A 15,990-nucleotide genomic window follows, 5' to 3' on the forward strand; every position below is an offset into this window, starting at 1 on the left:
GACTCTACACGCCAGTTTTAGAAAGTGACCTGGGGCCCGTCAGAACTTGTCTGCGGTGTGGGAGGTTGCTTGGGTTAACAGTCACCAGGGTTAATTAGAAAGGGCTAATAAAGAAGAAGTGGGGTTTGAGCAGAGTGGCCATTTTATGAGTAGACAGTGTTGGAATGGTCAAGCTTTGGCTTGGGTAAGAAAAGACACAGGCTGGAACTGAAGTTTGAGAAGTCAGAAGCATAACAAGTATAGGCAGGTTGGGAGTTCAGGCAGTGGAATGCTCATCCTGTGAGATGTAGGATTTCAGGGTACCTAACAGTCTCCCTGATGACGACATCTGCAGCAAGTGCCCCCACCATCAGCTCCTGACCGATAAGGTCAAGGAACAGGAACTGGAACTGAAGCTGGATGCACTCAGGATCATGCGGGAGGCTGAAAACTTCACAGATGAGACTTCTACTGAGGTGGTCACACCCAGAGAACAGGCTTCAGACGGTAGATGAGTTACCACCAGAGGTAAGGGGAGTCAGCAGTCAGTGCAGGGTTCCCCAGTGGACATTCCCCTCAGCTACAAGTATACCCCTTTGGATACCTCTGGGGAGATGACCTATCAAGGGCACTGGTCAAACCCTGAAGCTCTGCAGGTAAGGGTAAAGTCAGGCAGAGGTGGAAGTGATGGAGACTCACTAGTTAGGGGGACAGACAGCAGATTCTATGGCAGCAAAAGAGAAGCCAGGATGGCCTGTCGCCACCAGGTGCTGTGGTCCAGGATGTCTCAGAGCAGCAGCAGAATATTCTCAAGAGGGAGGGCGAGATGAATCTCAAGGTTGTATAACATTTTTCGGGGTTTTTTTTGGTTTTTTTCCATCGGCGTCGAGAGTCAGGACTGCGCAGGTGCGTGACGTCGTGGAGGGAAACTAGGAAGATTTAAAAGGAACGCAACCTTATATAGTGGGCAGCAGAGTAGCTTGGTATACTTGTAGCTGAGGGGAATGTCCACTGGGGAACCCTGCACTGACTGCTGCGGAGTGAGCCGGGAGCAGATTGAAGGCTTAAGGGCTTTGGTTAAACGGGCTTAGGCAGAAACGGGCGAGGCGAAGAGGGTTTGGTTATTCATTTTTTTGCAGTTATTTGCAGAGAGGGGGAAGTATGCGTGTGAGGGCAGCTTGTTGTTCTCAGTGCCGGATGTGGGAGGTCGTGGAGTCTCCAAGCCTCCTGGACATCCACATCTGCGCCAGGTGCATCCAGATGCAGCTCCTAAGAGACTGCGTTAAGAAACTGAAGCTGCAGCTCGCTGACCTTCGTCTTATCAGGGAGAGTGAGGAGTTGATAGAGAGAAGTTACGGGCAGGTTCTCACACCGGAGCCACGGGGGGCAGACAAGTGGGTCAAGGTTAGGAGGGGGAATAAGAAGAATAAAGTAATAGAGAGTACCCCAGTGGCTGTGCCCTTTGACAATAAGTACTCCTGTTTGAGTACTGTTGGAGGGGACAGCTTACCTGGGGGAAGCAACACTGGCCGTGCCTCTGGCACAGAGTCCAGCCCTGTAGCTAAGGTGGATAGGGAACAGAAGAGGAGGGCAATAGTAACAGAGGACTCAATAGGTAGGGGGTCAGATAGACGATTCTATGGATGAAGTCAAGAGACCCAGATGGTAGTTTGCCTCCCTGGTGCCAAGGTCCGTGATATTTCTGATCGCGTCCAAGAGGTCTTGAAGTGGGAGGGGGAGGAGCCAGAGGTCGTGGTACATATAGGTACCAATGACATAGGTTGGAAAAGGGGAGAGGTCCAGAAAGAAGAATATAGGGTGTTAGGAAGGGAGTTGAAAAAAAGGATGAACAAGGTAGTAATCTTGGGATTACTGCCTGTGCTACGCGACAGTGAGAGTAGGAATGCAATGAGATGTAGGATAAATACGTGGCTGAGGGGTTGGAGCAAGGGGCAGGGATTCAGGTTTTTGGATCATTGGGACCACTACTGGCACAGGTGTGACCTGTACAAAGGGGACGGGTTGCACTTGAATCATAGGGGGACCAATATCCTGGCGGGGAGATTTGCGAGGGCTACTGAGGTGACTTTAAACTAGAATGGTTGGGGGGAGGGAATCAAATTAATGAGACTAAGAGAGGGGAGGTTGATGTAAGGGAAAAAGAAGAAGAAGATAACAAAGTTGTTTGCTCAATTAAGGATAAACAGAGAGTGGGAGGGGGAGAGTTTCTTAAATGCATCTATTTTAATGCCAGGAGCATTGTAAGAAAGGTGAATGAGCTTAGAGCATGGATTGATACCTGGAAATATGATGTTGCAGCTATTAGTGAAACATGGTTGCAGGAGGGGTGTGATTGGCAACAAAATACTCCAGGATTTTGTTGCTTCAGGTGTGATAGAATAGGAGGGGCAAGAGGGGGAGGTGTTGCATTGCTTGTTAGAGAAAGTATACCAGCGGTGCTCTGGCAGAATAGATTAGTGAACTTATCCAGGGAGGCTATTTGGGTGGAATTGAGGAATAGGAAAGGTGTAGTGACGCTTATAGGGGTGTATTATAGACCACCTAATGGGGACCGAGAACTGGAGGAGAAAATTTGTAAGGAGATGGCAGATATTTGTAGTAAGCACAAGGTTGTGATTGTAGGAGATTTTAATTTTCCACACATAGACTGGGATGCCCATTCTGTAAAAGGGCTGGATGATTTGGAGTTTGTCAAATGTGTGCAAGATAGTTTTTTGCAGCAAAACATAGAGGTACCAACTAGAGAACGGGCAGTGTTGGATAGTGTGTAGCGGTGTGCCTCAGGTATCTGTACTGGGTACAATGTTGTTTGTCATATATATTAATGATCTGGATGATGGGGTGGTAAATTGGATTAGTAAGTATGCAGATGATACTAAGATAGGTGGCATTGTGGATAATGAAGTAGGTTTTCAAAGCTTGCAGAGAGATTTAGGCCAGTTAGAAGAGTGGGCTGAAAGATGGCAGCTGAAAAATGTGAGGTGTTACATTTTGGTAGAACTAATCAAGATAGGACATACATGGTAAATGGTAGGGTATTGAAGAATGCTGTAGAACAGCGGGATCTAGGAATAATGGTGCATAGTTCCCTGAAGATGGAATCTCATGTGGATAGGGTGGTGAAGAAAGCTTTTGGTTTGCTGGCCTTTATTAATCAGAGCATTGAGTATAGGAGTTGGAATGTAATGTTGAATTTGTATAAGGCATTGGTAAGGCCAAATCTGGAGTATTGTGTACAGTTCTGGTCACCAAATTATAGGAAGGATGTCAATAAAATTGAGAGAGTACAGAGGAGGTTTACTAAAATGTTGCCTGGGCTTCATCTCCAAAGTTACAGAGAAAGGTTGAACAAGTTAGGTCTTTATTCTTTGGAGCGTAGAAGGTTGAGGGGAGACTTGATAAAGGTGTTTAAAATTATGAGGAGGATTGATAGAGTTGACGTGATTAGACTTTTTCCATTGAGAGTGGGGAAGATTCAAACAAGAGGGCATGGTTTGAGAATCAGAGGACAAAAGTTTAGGGGTAACATGAGGGCGAACTTCTTTACTCAGAGAGTGGTAGCTGTGTGGAATGAGCTTCCAGCAGAAGTGGTTGAGGCAGGTTCGATGTTGTCATTTAAAGTTAAATTGGATAGATATATGGACAGGAAAGGAACGGAGGGTTATGGGCTGAGTGCAGGTCAGTGAGAATAGGATAGGGTAAGAGTTCGGCATGGACTAGAAGGGCCGAGATGGCCTGTTTCTGTGCTGTAATTGTTATATGGTTATAAACATACTTTGATAATAAATTCATTTTGAACATTGAGCAGCCAGAGGTCCTGGTACACATCGGCACCAATGAGATAGGGAGAAAGGGGAACGAGCTCCTGCACAGCAAGTATAGGGAGGGTACCGAAAGGTAGGACCTCCAAGGTAGTAATTACTGGATTATTTCCAGAGGCGTGTGCTAGTCAGGATTGGAATAGGTTGATGGTACAGAAAAAAGTGTGGCTGAGTATTGGGTCCACAGCATTCTAGAGGGGGAGAGTGAGTAGCCAGAGGTTATTGGTGCATATTGGTACTAATTACATAGGTAGGAAAAGGGAGGTGGTCCTGAAGAGAGTTAGATAGAAAGCTGAAAAGCAGGACCTCTGGGGTAGTAACGTCTGTGCCACATGCCAGTGAAGGTAACAATGGGAACTTTTGGCGGATGAATGCATGGCTGAAGACTTGATGCGAGGGCGGGATTTCAGATTTCTGGATCATTGGGATCCCTTCTGGGGAAGGTATGTACAAAAAGGATGAGATACACCTGAAACAGCGGCAGACCAATATCCTTGAGGGCAGGTTTGCTATAGCTTTTGGGAAAGTTTAAAATAGGTTTGCATGGGGATGGGAACCGAAGTGATTGGGGCAGTTGGTATACAAGTTGTTGCAGTGTATGGTGAAATGAGGGTGGACAGGCAGAAAATAGGGCAAAATTGCAGTCAGTGGGATGAGCTGAAGTGTAACATGGGGGTAAAATCAAATAGGGGTAATGAATATAGGATTGAAGGTGATGTATAATGCCTATAAAAAGTATCCCCCCCCATCCCCATGGAAGTTTTTGTGTTTTATTGTTATTCAACATTGATTCACAGTGGATTTAATTTGGATGTTTTGACAATGATCAGGAAAAAAACTCTTTCGTGTCAAAGTGAACACAAATCTCAACAAAGTGATCTAAATTAATTACAAGTATAAAACACAAAATAATTGCCTGCATAAGTATTCAATCCCCTTGAATATGACACCAAATCATCACTAGTGCAGACACTTGGTTTTAGAAATCACAAAGAAGTTTTTGGGGACCTGTGTACAGTCACGGTGTTACAACTGATTGTAGTGGAAATACACCTGTATCTGGAAGGTCCAATTGCTGGAGAGTCAGAATCTTGGCAAAAACTACACCATGAAGACAAGAACACTCAATGCAACTCTGTGAAAAGGTTATTGAAAAGCACAGGTCAGGAAATGGATATAAGAAATATCCAAGTTACGGAACATCCCTTAGAATACAGTTAAGTCAATCATCAAGAAATGGAAAGAATATGGTATAGCTGTAAACCCGCCTAAAGCAGGCTGTCCTCAAAAATTGAGTGACTGTGCAAGAAGGGAACTAGGGAGAGAGGCCACCAAGGGACCTATGACAACTCTAGAGGAGTTACAAGCTTCAGTGGCCAAGATGGAAGTGAATGCACATTCCAGAACTGTTGCCCAGGTGCTTCATTAGTTGCAACATTATGGGAGAGCTGCAAAGAGAAAGCCACTGTTGAAAAAGTTCACATGAAATCTCAGCTAGAGCTTGCCAGAGTGCATGTGGGAGACACTGAAGTAGGTTCTATAGGCTCATGAAACCAAAATTTATCTTTTTGGTCATCAGACCAAACGTTATGTTTGGAGTAAGTCAAACATCGCACATCAAAAATAGACCATCCCAACTGTGAAGCATGGTGGTGGCTGCATTATGCTGTGGGGATGTTTCACTGCAGCAGGCCCTGGAAGGCTTGTGAAGGTAGAGGGTAAAATTAATGCAGCAAAATACAGGGAAATCCTGAAAGAAAATCTGATGCAGTCTGTATGAGAACTGTCACTTGGGAGATTTGTTTTCTAGCAAAACAATGACCCCAAGCATAAATCCGAAGCTACACAGGAATGGCTTAAAAACAATAAAGTTAATGCCCTGGAGTGGCCTAGTCAGAGTCCAGACATCAATCCAATTGAGAATTTGTGGCTGGACTTGAAAAGGGCTGTTCACTCATGATTCCCATGCAATCTGACAGAGCTTGAGCAGTCTTGTAAAGGATAATGGGGAAAATTTGCAGTGTCCAGATGTGCAAAGCAGATAGAGATCTATCCACACAGACTCAAGGCTGTAATTGCTGCCAAAGGTCATCTGCTAAATACTGACTTGAAGTGGGTGAATACTTATGCAATCAATTATTTTGTGTTTTTTCTTATTTGTAATTAAGTTAGATCACTTTATAGAGAGCTGTTCCACTTTGAGTCTTTTTCTGTTGACGTGTCAAAAAAGCCAAATTAAATCCCCTGTGATTTAAAGTTGTAAAACAATAAAACATGAACATTTCCAAGGACAGTGAATACTTTTTATAGGCACTGTATTTTGAATGCACGAAGCATATGGAATAAGATAGAAGATCTTGTAGCTCTATTAGAAATTGGTAGATATGATGTGGGCATCACAGAAACATGGACGAAAGAAGATCATAGTTGGGAACTTAACATCCAAGGATACACATTCTATCAAAGGACGGTCAGGTAGGCAGAGGGGGTGGTGTGCCTGTGTTAGTAAAAAAAAGAATGAAATCAAATCCTTAGAATGAGGCAACATACCAGAGTCAGAAGATGTAGAATCCCTGTGGGTAGAGTTAAGCAACTACAGTGGTAAGACGACCCTGATGGGAGTTATTTACAGGTCTCCAAACAGTAGCCAGGATGTGGGATATAAATGCCAACAGGAAATAGAAAAGGCATGTGAATAAGAGCAACGTTAAGAAAGTCACGGGAGATTTCAATATGCAGGTAGATTGGGTAAATCAGGTTGATGCTGGATCCCAAGTGAGGAAATTTGTAGAACACCTACGAGTTGGCTTTTTTAGCAGCTTGTGTTTGAGCCATAAGAGGAAAGGCAATACTGGATTGGGTGAATTCTACCTCATCTGTTCTAAAGGGACATCCTTCATTCTGTCAACCAAATCACTGACATATAACATGAAAAGGGGCAGTCCCAACACAAACCCCTGAAGAATCACCTGCAGCCAACCAGAAAAAAAAACTTATAAGAACATCTTGTGGTTGAACACATGAGGATAAGGCAATTCTGGATCAGGTGTTGTGTAATGAACCAGATCTGGTTAGGGAGCTTAAGATAAAGGAAAACTGAGGAGCCAATAATCATAATATGATTGAATTCACCTTACAATTTACCAGAGAGAAAAATTCAGATGTATCAGTAATATTCTGGAGTAAAGGGAATTACAGAGGCGTTAGAGAGAAGATGGCCAAAACTGATTGCAAGGGGACACTAGCAGGGATTATGACAGAGCAGCAATGGCTGAAGCTCCTGGGGGCAATTCGGAAGGTGCAGGATATATACTTCCCAATGATAATGAAGTATTATAACGGAGAATGAGGTAGCCGTGGGTGACAAGGAAGGTCAAAGACAGCATAAAAACAAAAGAGGGCATATAATAGAGCAAATATTAAAGAATCGGGAAACTTAAAAAAAACAACAGAAAGAACCATAAGGTAAGAGAAAATGAAATATAAAAGTATATCAGTAGTTCCCATTTTTTTCAGATATATAAAGGCATCCATTAGTCTTGCAAGACCATGGATCTGCGCCTGGAAAGTCTTCACTTTCCAGGGTGCAGGCCTGGGCAAGGTTGTATGGAAGACCAGCAGTTGCCTATGCTGAAAGTCTGCCCTCTCCACGACACCAATGTTGTTCAAGGGAAGGGCATTAGGACCCATACAGCTTGGCACCAGTGTCGTCGCAGAGCAAAGTGTGATTAAGTGCCTTGCTCAAGGACACAACACGTTGCCTTGGCTGGGGCTCAAACTCACAACCTTCAGGTCGCTAGTCCAACGCCTTAACCACTTGGCCACGTGCCAAGATATATACAAAGAGTAAAAGAGAGGCAAGAATGGAGATTCAACTCCTGGAAAATGATGCTGGAGTAGTAGTAATGCAGGACAAAGAAATGGCAGAATGAAATTAAATAGTATTTTGCATCAGTCCTCACAGTAGAAGACACATCAGTATGCCAGAATTTTGAGAGTCAGGGGGTAGAAGTGAATGTAGTTGCCATTACTAAAGAGAAGGAGATTAGGAAGCTGAAAGGCATGAAGGTAGATAAGTCATCTGGACAAGATGGACTATACCAGAGGGTTCTGAAGGAGGTAGCAGAAGAGGCATTAGTAATGACCTTTCAAGAATCATGAGATTCTGGAATGGTTCCAGAGGAGAAAAATTTGTAAATGTCTCTCGACTCTTTAAAAAAGGGAGGCAGAAGGAAGGAAATTATAGGCCAGTTAGCCTGACTTCAGTGGTTGGGAAGATGTTGGAGTCTACTATTAAGGATGAAGTTTCAGGGTACTTGGAGGGGCATGTTAAAGAAGACCAAGGTCAGCATGGTTTCCTTAAGGGAGGTATTGTCTGACAAATCTGTTGGAATTCTTTGGGGAAATAACAGACAGGATAGACAAAAGAAAAACAATGGAAGTAATTTACTTTTTATCCCAGATCACCTTTGACAAGTTGCCACACACATGGTTGCTTAACAAGATAAGAGCCCATAGTATTACAGGAAAGATACTAGAATGGAATGAAGATTGGCTGTAGTCACTGGCGTTTAGAAGAATGGGCTGTGGTGGTGGGGCGGGGAGAGAGATCTCATTGAAATCAAATATTGAAAGGCCTCAATGAACTGAATGTGGAAATGATGTTTCCTATTGTGGGTAAGTTAGGACCAGAGGGCACGGCCTTAGAACAGAGGTGAGAGGGAATTTCTTTAGCCAGAGGGTTGTGAACTTGTGGAATTCATTGCTGCAGAAGGCTGTGGAGGGCAAGACATTGAGTATATTTAAAACAAGGGTTGCCAACTTCTTGGTTAGTCAAAGATTACCGGGAGAAGGCAGGAGAATGGGTTTAAGAGGGGCAATAAATCAGGCATGATGGAATAGCAGAGTAGACTCATTGGGCTGAATGGCCTAATTCCTCTCCTATGTCTTGTGGTTTTATAGAATCAAGATAAAACTGGTAAAAATTAGGGCAGCACATGTCAATGTAAAGTAGACAGAGAAACAGCACAGTGGCACAATGCCTGATAGCTCATGATTAAGGTTCAATCATGGCCTTATAGGAATTGGCTCAGTTTGGAGTTTGTAAATTCTTCCTGTGATATTATTTTCCCCTGGGTGTCCCACTTCTCCTCCATACGCCAAAAATATGTTGGTTGGTTGGTTAATTCCTCACTGCAAGTTGTCCCTAACGTGCACCTAATAGGTAGAATCTGGCGTAGCTGTTGGGAGTGCGAAAAGGGTTAGGGTTGGATAAAATTGAGAGCTTGATGGTTGGCATGTATGTAGGGTACTGCCAGGCCAGTTTTCCTGCTGTATCTCTATAACTTCATTTATCTGGTATTCACCAATTACAATGCACTCTTACATTCAATAGGATAATTTTAACAGCCATTGGTAAAGCATTAAATTACAGTACAGTAGTGCTAGAAAGTTTGTGAAGTCTGTAGAATCCTGATCACATTTTAGGTCATATTTTTGCAGAAATAGAGAAAATTCTACTGGGTTCACAAACTTTCTAGCACCACTGTAAATAATAACACATTTGATTGGTTAATGAAATCCAAAAATAATTTTTCATTCAAAACTGCCTACTGAAAAGCTGGGTACTGCTGAGGCAGTACGGTGGTGTAATGGTTTGCACTACTCTTTACAGTACAGGCCCAATCCCCATGGTAGTGTAATAGTTCACACTACTCTTTACAGTACAGGCGACCCAGGCTCAATCCCTGCTACTGCCTGTAAGGAGTTTGCACATTCTCCCTGTGACTTTTCCTCCGGGTGCTCCAGTTTCCTTCCAATCTCAAGACGTACTGGTTAGTACCATAATTGGTCACTGTAAATTGTCCCGTGATTAGGCTAGGATTAAATTGGGGGATTGCTGGGTAGCGTGGCTCGAAGGGGCAATTCCATGCTGTATGTCAATAAATAATAAAGAAAGCAACTCTCCAACAATCACATTAGTTTCTGCAACGTATGTGTGTGTGTCCACTATATCGTTTCTACCACCTGCCTATGAATGCTAATCCTACTTACCGAAATTCTCTGCCACAGGAAGCAGTTGAGGCCAGTTCATTGGCTATATTTAAGAGGGAGTTAGATATGGCCCTTGTGGCTACGGGGGTCAGGGGGTATGGAGGGAAGGCTGGGGCGGGGTTCTGAGTTGGATGATCAGCCATGATCATAATAAATGGCGGTGCAGGCTCGAAGGGCCAAATGGCCTACTCCTGCACCTATTTTCTATGTTTCTATGAAACACAAATATTCACTCCATTTCAATTATCAACAGCGTCGATAAATTCAGTCCATAGTGCCCTGAGTTTCTATTGTCCCAGGAAGCCAGTAAGAATGCTACATGTCGTACAGTTTTAGTTAAAAGTGTCACTGCAGTTACAGTTACATTTTATTCCGGATTGTTATTGTTTACCTCGTTCTAGCTCAATGCATTGTGCGATGATTTGATATGTATGAATAATATGCAAGACAAGCTTTTCACTGTATCTTGGTACATGCGACAATAATAAAGCAATCCCAAATACAGAACCTATCATTGTTGTGACTTTTTACACAGGACTATGAAAACCAACAAATTCTCAAAGAAACAGAACAAATCTTAAACACAGCTAACTTCAAAAGGAAATCTCCACATTGCTATGATTAGACTAACATTTAACAAGTCTCCAAGATGAATTATAAACTGTAGGTGCACTGCACAGTAATTTCTTAAGCTTATAATTTTCAAAATTAATGTTAGATCCACATGGCTGCACAATTATTGTGAGAAGTTCTGTTCTTATGTTGTCACATCCACCCTGTTTGACTGGTTTTTGTTTGAGGTTTGTTTGATTGCTCCACAGATACTGACTAAGCAAAAATAGAGGTAACGCCAAAATTCACCCAACAATTTAAATGTATTCGTCTTTGTGTGATCCTTTAATCAGAATAAAATAACTCTAAATTAGAAGATTAATTTGATTAAAGGTCAGGGAATTAACGAGTAAAAGCAAATCCAAAGACAGAAATGCAAAACTAGTAAGAGCAATCACTCTTCTCTGTTGCTGTTTACAATCTTGTTTTCCATTACCAAATGTATTAATCTAATTAGTAGGCAATTAAATGACTAAAGGAAACAAGTGCTCAACAGGTTTTGACCTGCAAAATCTTAAAATTGATGACGTTTACTAAGGCAAAACGCAAGTGACACCAAATTTGTTTGGATCTAGCAAAGTTTTCAATTGTCACAGAGGCTTTCTTCTACCTAGCAATGTTTTCATTTGAACAGGATATTCTATCAGTTATTTTAGTATAAAAAATAAAAAAGGAACATTCCCCATTATCCTTCGAATAAAAGGCCATTACTCGCTTTTGCTCCAGTTTATTAAGTGCAGTTCCTTTTCTCAAATAGCACTGCAAGTAGATTCTTGTAGGAAGCCACCCTTGATTTTCCACCTGCAGCTATAACTGCCTATTGCAAGACCTTTTCAAAACATTACCTGCTATAAAATATTTATTAAAGATGTTCATTTTGCCATTAGTTGTATAAACCAAATTATGTTTAATATTAGATAAATAGTTTTGCTAAGCATCTGCAGATTCTTCCAGAATGAAGGTGTTATCAAGAGCCTTCAACAGGTTTGTCAAAAACAAAAAGTGAAAGGGAAACCTGGAGATGGCAAGTAATTGGTTCAGCTCATTTTAATTATAATTACGAGTTTCATATGTGCTACATTTTAAATAAGTTATTCACTTAACTTGCTGTTAGTTCTCACCTTAAAGATGATAAATACTGCAGCAGCAGTGGTGAGAACCAATAAAGTGTGGTCAAGGGAGGTGGAGGATTGCCGAGTCGGTGGGCTGACAATATTCAGTGATTATTTTTGTACCTGAATGAATACAGTACAGTTGTCAATGACTTCATTCCAAGGTCGAGTGGGGAGCCAGTGAGATGGTATCCGCTATTGTGGCGATAGGCAAATTACATCTGGAAGCATGGTGACATCTGTAGTCTGCCCCTCACTCCTGCATATCAGACTGTTGGCCACTGACACAAAATTACACATTTTAACGCATGCATCAGTACACATTTGACAAATAACGCTAACCTAACCTTTAACTTTTACATATTTGAACTTTAAATATTAATGCATTCAATTACCATTCATGCATATGACACAGAAGTTTGCGAAACTGCAAAAAGGAAGCAAAGTATAAACCATAAAATTGTAGTAAAATTAAACTATATGTCTCAGTGAGAATCCATTTTTGGTTTGGAAATGGTCAAAATTTGTAAAGATATCAGATATTTTGTGCCCAAAAATACACTTTGAAGAGATCTGAACAATCACAATTGGAGGACACTCACCTGAGGTTTTGTACACAACCGAGGGCCAGTTAAAAAGGTAGGTGCATTTTTGGCTGGGCTTGTTGTGCAAGACTGAGGATATTTAGACACCTTGCACACAAGTGCATAACTTGTACAAAAGATTTGCCACATTATCAGTTTATACAAGTTTGTGCAGCACCAAAGTGCAAATTCAGAGAAAATCCAAGGCACTCACGCAAGTTCTAGAGTTTGATAAATAACTGGTAGAGATGATGATTGGGTAATTTTCCATGATCAGTTCCAGAGGTCAAAAACAAACTGAGGGTAAATTATACTATCTGGACCCTAGGAATTATCCATACATTTATGGTTCCATAACCTACTGGTTAAAATCTGACTTCATCAGACAAAACAAAGTCATTCCTTCCTCTTAGACAGCAATGTGTAAAAATGTTCCAAATTAGCTGGCAACAATACTAGTATTTTTCTCCTGAGAGGGATTATTATTTAAAAAAATATATATATACAAAACGAAGCAACACATTCAAAAGTACAATTTATTTTATAATATCCTTGAAGGAATATTTAATTAACTTTCTAATTAAAAGAAGCGAACTACTACACACCCATTTAAAAATATTTATTGTTTGTTTCAGCAACAGCAGTTCACACATTGTAATTTAGGAAACAACCAAAGAGTTCTAGTTGAGAGGATGCTTTGTCTGTGCTTAAACATACTTGGATATACAGTGTTAAATAACTGGAGCAGCAAGTTACATTGTTGTAGCTGTTTCAATTACCTCATTTATCATCACAGCATAAAATAGGATTTTTTTTCTGAAAGAAACATCTTTAGGAGCGAGTTTCTTAATCTGAAAATGACAGGACATGGCAAATAATTTTAAGACACCATCCCCTGTAGTTAGCAGGTTAAACGTTAAGTATTGTTTCTCAAAGCTGCCGTGCCTTAATTTATTTACAACAAACGATTTATCAATAAGACCACAGTATCAAAAAATACAAGTAAAAATATCTGTAAAATTACCCCATAACAGGTTTATATAAATACTTTTGTGGAACCCAGATTCTGCTGTGTGCATACGACACCCCACGAACTGTTTTAATTTTTAAATTACAACTGTTCAAACTGCTTAGCTTAATTTGCTCTAACACAAATAACCATTGCTCTCATATTTCAGAGTGTTTAAACTTTAGCAAGAATGAGGAGGGAACAGAATATCAATGAAACGGTACAGAGATCAATTTGACAGGCAACAACGGTTGGAAAGGGAGCCACACAAGCAAATGAGTTTGGCAGAAGTGAATACCCATCGAATCCTAGTGTGGTTTGAGAAAGAATCAACGGTCCATGAAATTTTCAGTGACTTAAAATCGAAAAGAAGCATGAAAACTAAAAGTTAAGGAAAGAAGTCTAAATTGTTCCTAGATGCCAAGTGACAAATAGTGGTGGATGTTCCAGATTGACATATTCGCCATACTCAATTACGAAGTGCAAAGAAAATGCACTTTGAAATATCAGTATTTTTGCACAAATGATAGCTGAATCTGTGGATGCATTTTGTATGAAATTTCTCTGCCCTTTATTTTTAGATATCTTTTTAAGCAATATAAAAAGGCAAAATAATTTCATACAAGTATTACACACAGCCTAATATTAATTTTCAGAATGGAAATCTATATGAGAAATTACATTGAAAGAAATGTTTTAATCTTTTAGGAATATCTCATCACCTCTAAAATGCAATACCTTATTGTCCTTCGATAAATCACCATTTCTCTTAAGTAGAACAGCTATGCTGTTCAAATGGTAGTTCTTAAGAGGCCATACAATATATAACCAATATCCTTGAAAAATACATGTGTTTCATAGTGGGTATTTCTAAAGGAAGAATATTACATTTTAGTGGGCAGAGACTCTATGGTCTAGAAGTTGCTAGCAATTTTCAGTGCAGAACCATTTGATTCTGATTAACGCATAAAATTAAGATTTTAAAATCATTAATCTTTTCTTGAAGCTTTTGGTTGTTCTAGCTGGCCTTCAGAAAACCTTCTGATTCAAGACTAATTGAGTTAACCCTTTAAGCTCCTTTCATACCTCAGTTGTCAGTTTAAAAAAAATCAGATTGCAGAGCACCAATACTGAAACCTAACAGTTCAATATGCAACCTCTCACACCGCACAACTTTCTCATTTGCTCGGTGGCATTTGAAACTTCCAAGGGTGATCTCAATGAGGTATTGGAAGCTCAACGGGTTAACCCAACCTAATGAGAATAGGCTGTCATTTTGAAGCACTCGAAACATGTCACTGTGCCACATGACTAATCCCCTGAGCTGTAACTTTGCACCACTCTGATCTAGGTGGCCTTCAGTGCTTTCCTGGTGCTGCTGCTCAGGTAAGCCCCATGAAAAAATTGGCAGAAAAGCACAAAATAGCTGAGGTACATGAGGGAGGACCAGACAATGTTGTGCATGTGAGATGGGCATTGGCCCTGCTGCATCCACTCATACACCAAATAGTTAACAATGCAGCCCAAGAGCATCTGGGTAATTTGCGTCATAGTGATGAACATGGCAAATTTGCGCGATACTCGGAAGCCAGCAGCTCGCAAAGCATAGTAGGAGTACATGACAGCATGCACGCCGTAATTCATGGTCATAAACCACCCTCCTCCAGCCACCATGTCTTTGTAGGAGTACCAGGAGTACAGGAGGACTGTGATGTGATGGTACCAGTGCAGGAAGATGAGCTTCTGTTTCCGTAGTATAATAAAAATTGTGTCTCCTAGAAGGATAAAGAGAAATACTTCAGTAATAAAAAATATAGGTTACTTCATTGTGCAGGTTTAAAATTAAATACTTAAATAACATCAGATCTCATATTTAAATAACACATGTTCTTACATAAGAACTCCAGTCACTCTGAATAGATTGCAATCTCTGACCAACCACTACTAGTTGATCAAGAATTGAAGTGTGAGGCAAGTTTATGAACTGATCTCTAAATGTATATCATGCGTTTAAGACCCAAAGCCATCGGACATGGGAGAAGAATTAGGCCATTCAGCCGATCGAGTCTGCTCCACCATTCCATCATGGCTGATTTATTATCCCTCACAACCCCATTCTCCTGCCTTTTCCAAACGATCTTTGATGCCCTTACTAATCAAGAATTCATCAACCTTTGCTTTAAATATAACCAATGACTTGGCCTGCACAGCCATCTATGGCAATGAATTCCACAGATTTAACACCCTCTAGCTAAATAAAACCTACCTCATCTGTTCTAAATGGGTATCTTTAATTCTGTCATTCAAAACATTGACATATAACATGAAAAGAAGCAGTCCCAACACCAACCCCTGAGGAACATCATTTCAGTCAACAAGAAAAGATGGCTTTTTAGAGCAGCTCGTGGTTGAGCCCACCAGGGGAAAGGCATTTCTGGACAGAGTGTTGTGTAATGAACCAGATTTGATCAGGGAGCTTAAGGTAAAGGAACGCTGAGGAGGCAGTGATTACAATATGACAGAATTCACCCTACAGTTTGAGAGGGAGATGTATCAGTATTACAGGGGAGTAAAAGGAAATTAAGAAGGCATGAGAGGAGCTGACCAAAGTTCATTGGAAGGGGACACTAGCTCGGATGATGGCAGAATAGCAATGACTTGAGTTACTGGGGGCAATTTGGAAAGTGCAGGATAGACAAATGAGAATGAGCCAACTGTGGTTGACAAGAGACATAAAAGCAAGAGAGGGCATATGATATAGCAAAAAATACAGGGAAGTTAGAGTATTGAGAAGCTCT

General features: G+C 41.0%; 1 protein-coding gene across 4 annotated transcripts in view; it reads right to left on the bottom strand.

The window, feature by feature from the left end:
- Positions 1 to 12,791: 12,791 nt before the first annotated feature.
- The window catches only part of elovl6 (ELOVL fatty acid elongase 6), a 110,360-nt gene continuing 107,161 nt past the window's right edge, over positions 12,792 to 15,990 (bottom strand). For all 4 annotated transcript variants that reach the window (XM_072255954.1, XM_072255952.1, XM_072255953.1 and 1 more), the window contains one exon: positions 12,792 to 14,967. In XM_072255954.1, coding sequence (XP_072112055.1) covers positions 14,540 to 14,967 — 428 coding nt within the window. In that variant the 3' untranslated portion in view covers positions 12,792 to 14,539. The remainder of the gene's footprint in view (positions 14,968 to 15,990) is intronic.

This window comes from Mobula birostris, chromosome 4 (genome assembly GCF_030028105.1).
Source record: "Mobula birostris isolate sMobBir1 chromosome 4, sMobBir1.hap1, whole genome shotgun sequence".
Lineage (NCBI taxonomy): Eukaryota > Metazoa > Chordata > Chondrichthyes > Myliobatiformes > Myliobatidae > Mobula > Mobula birostris.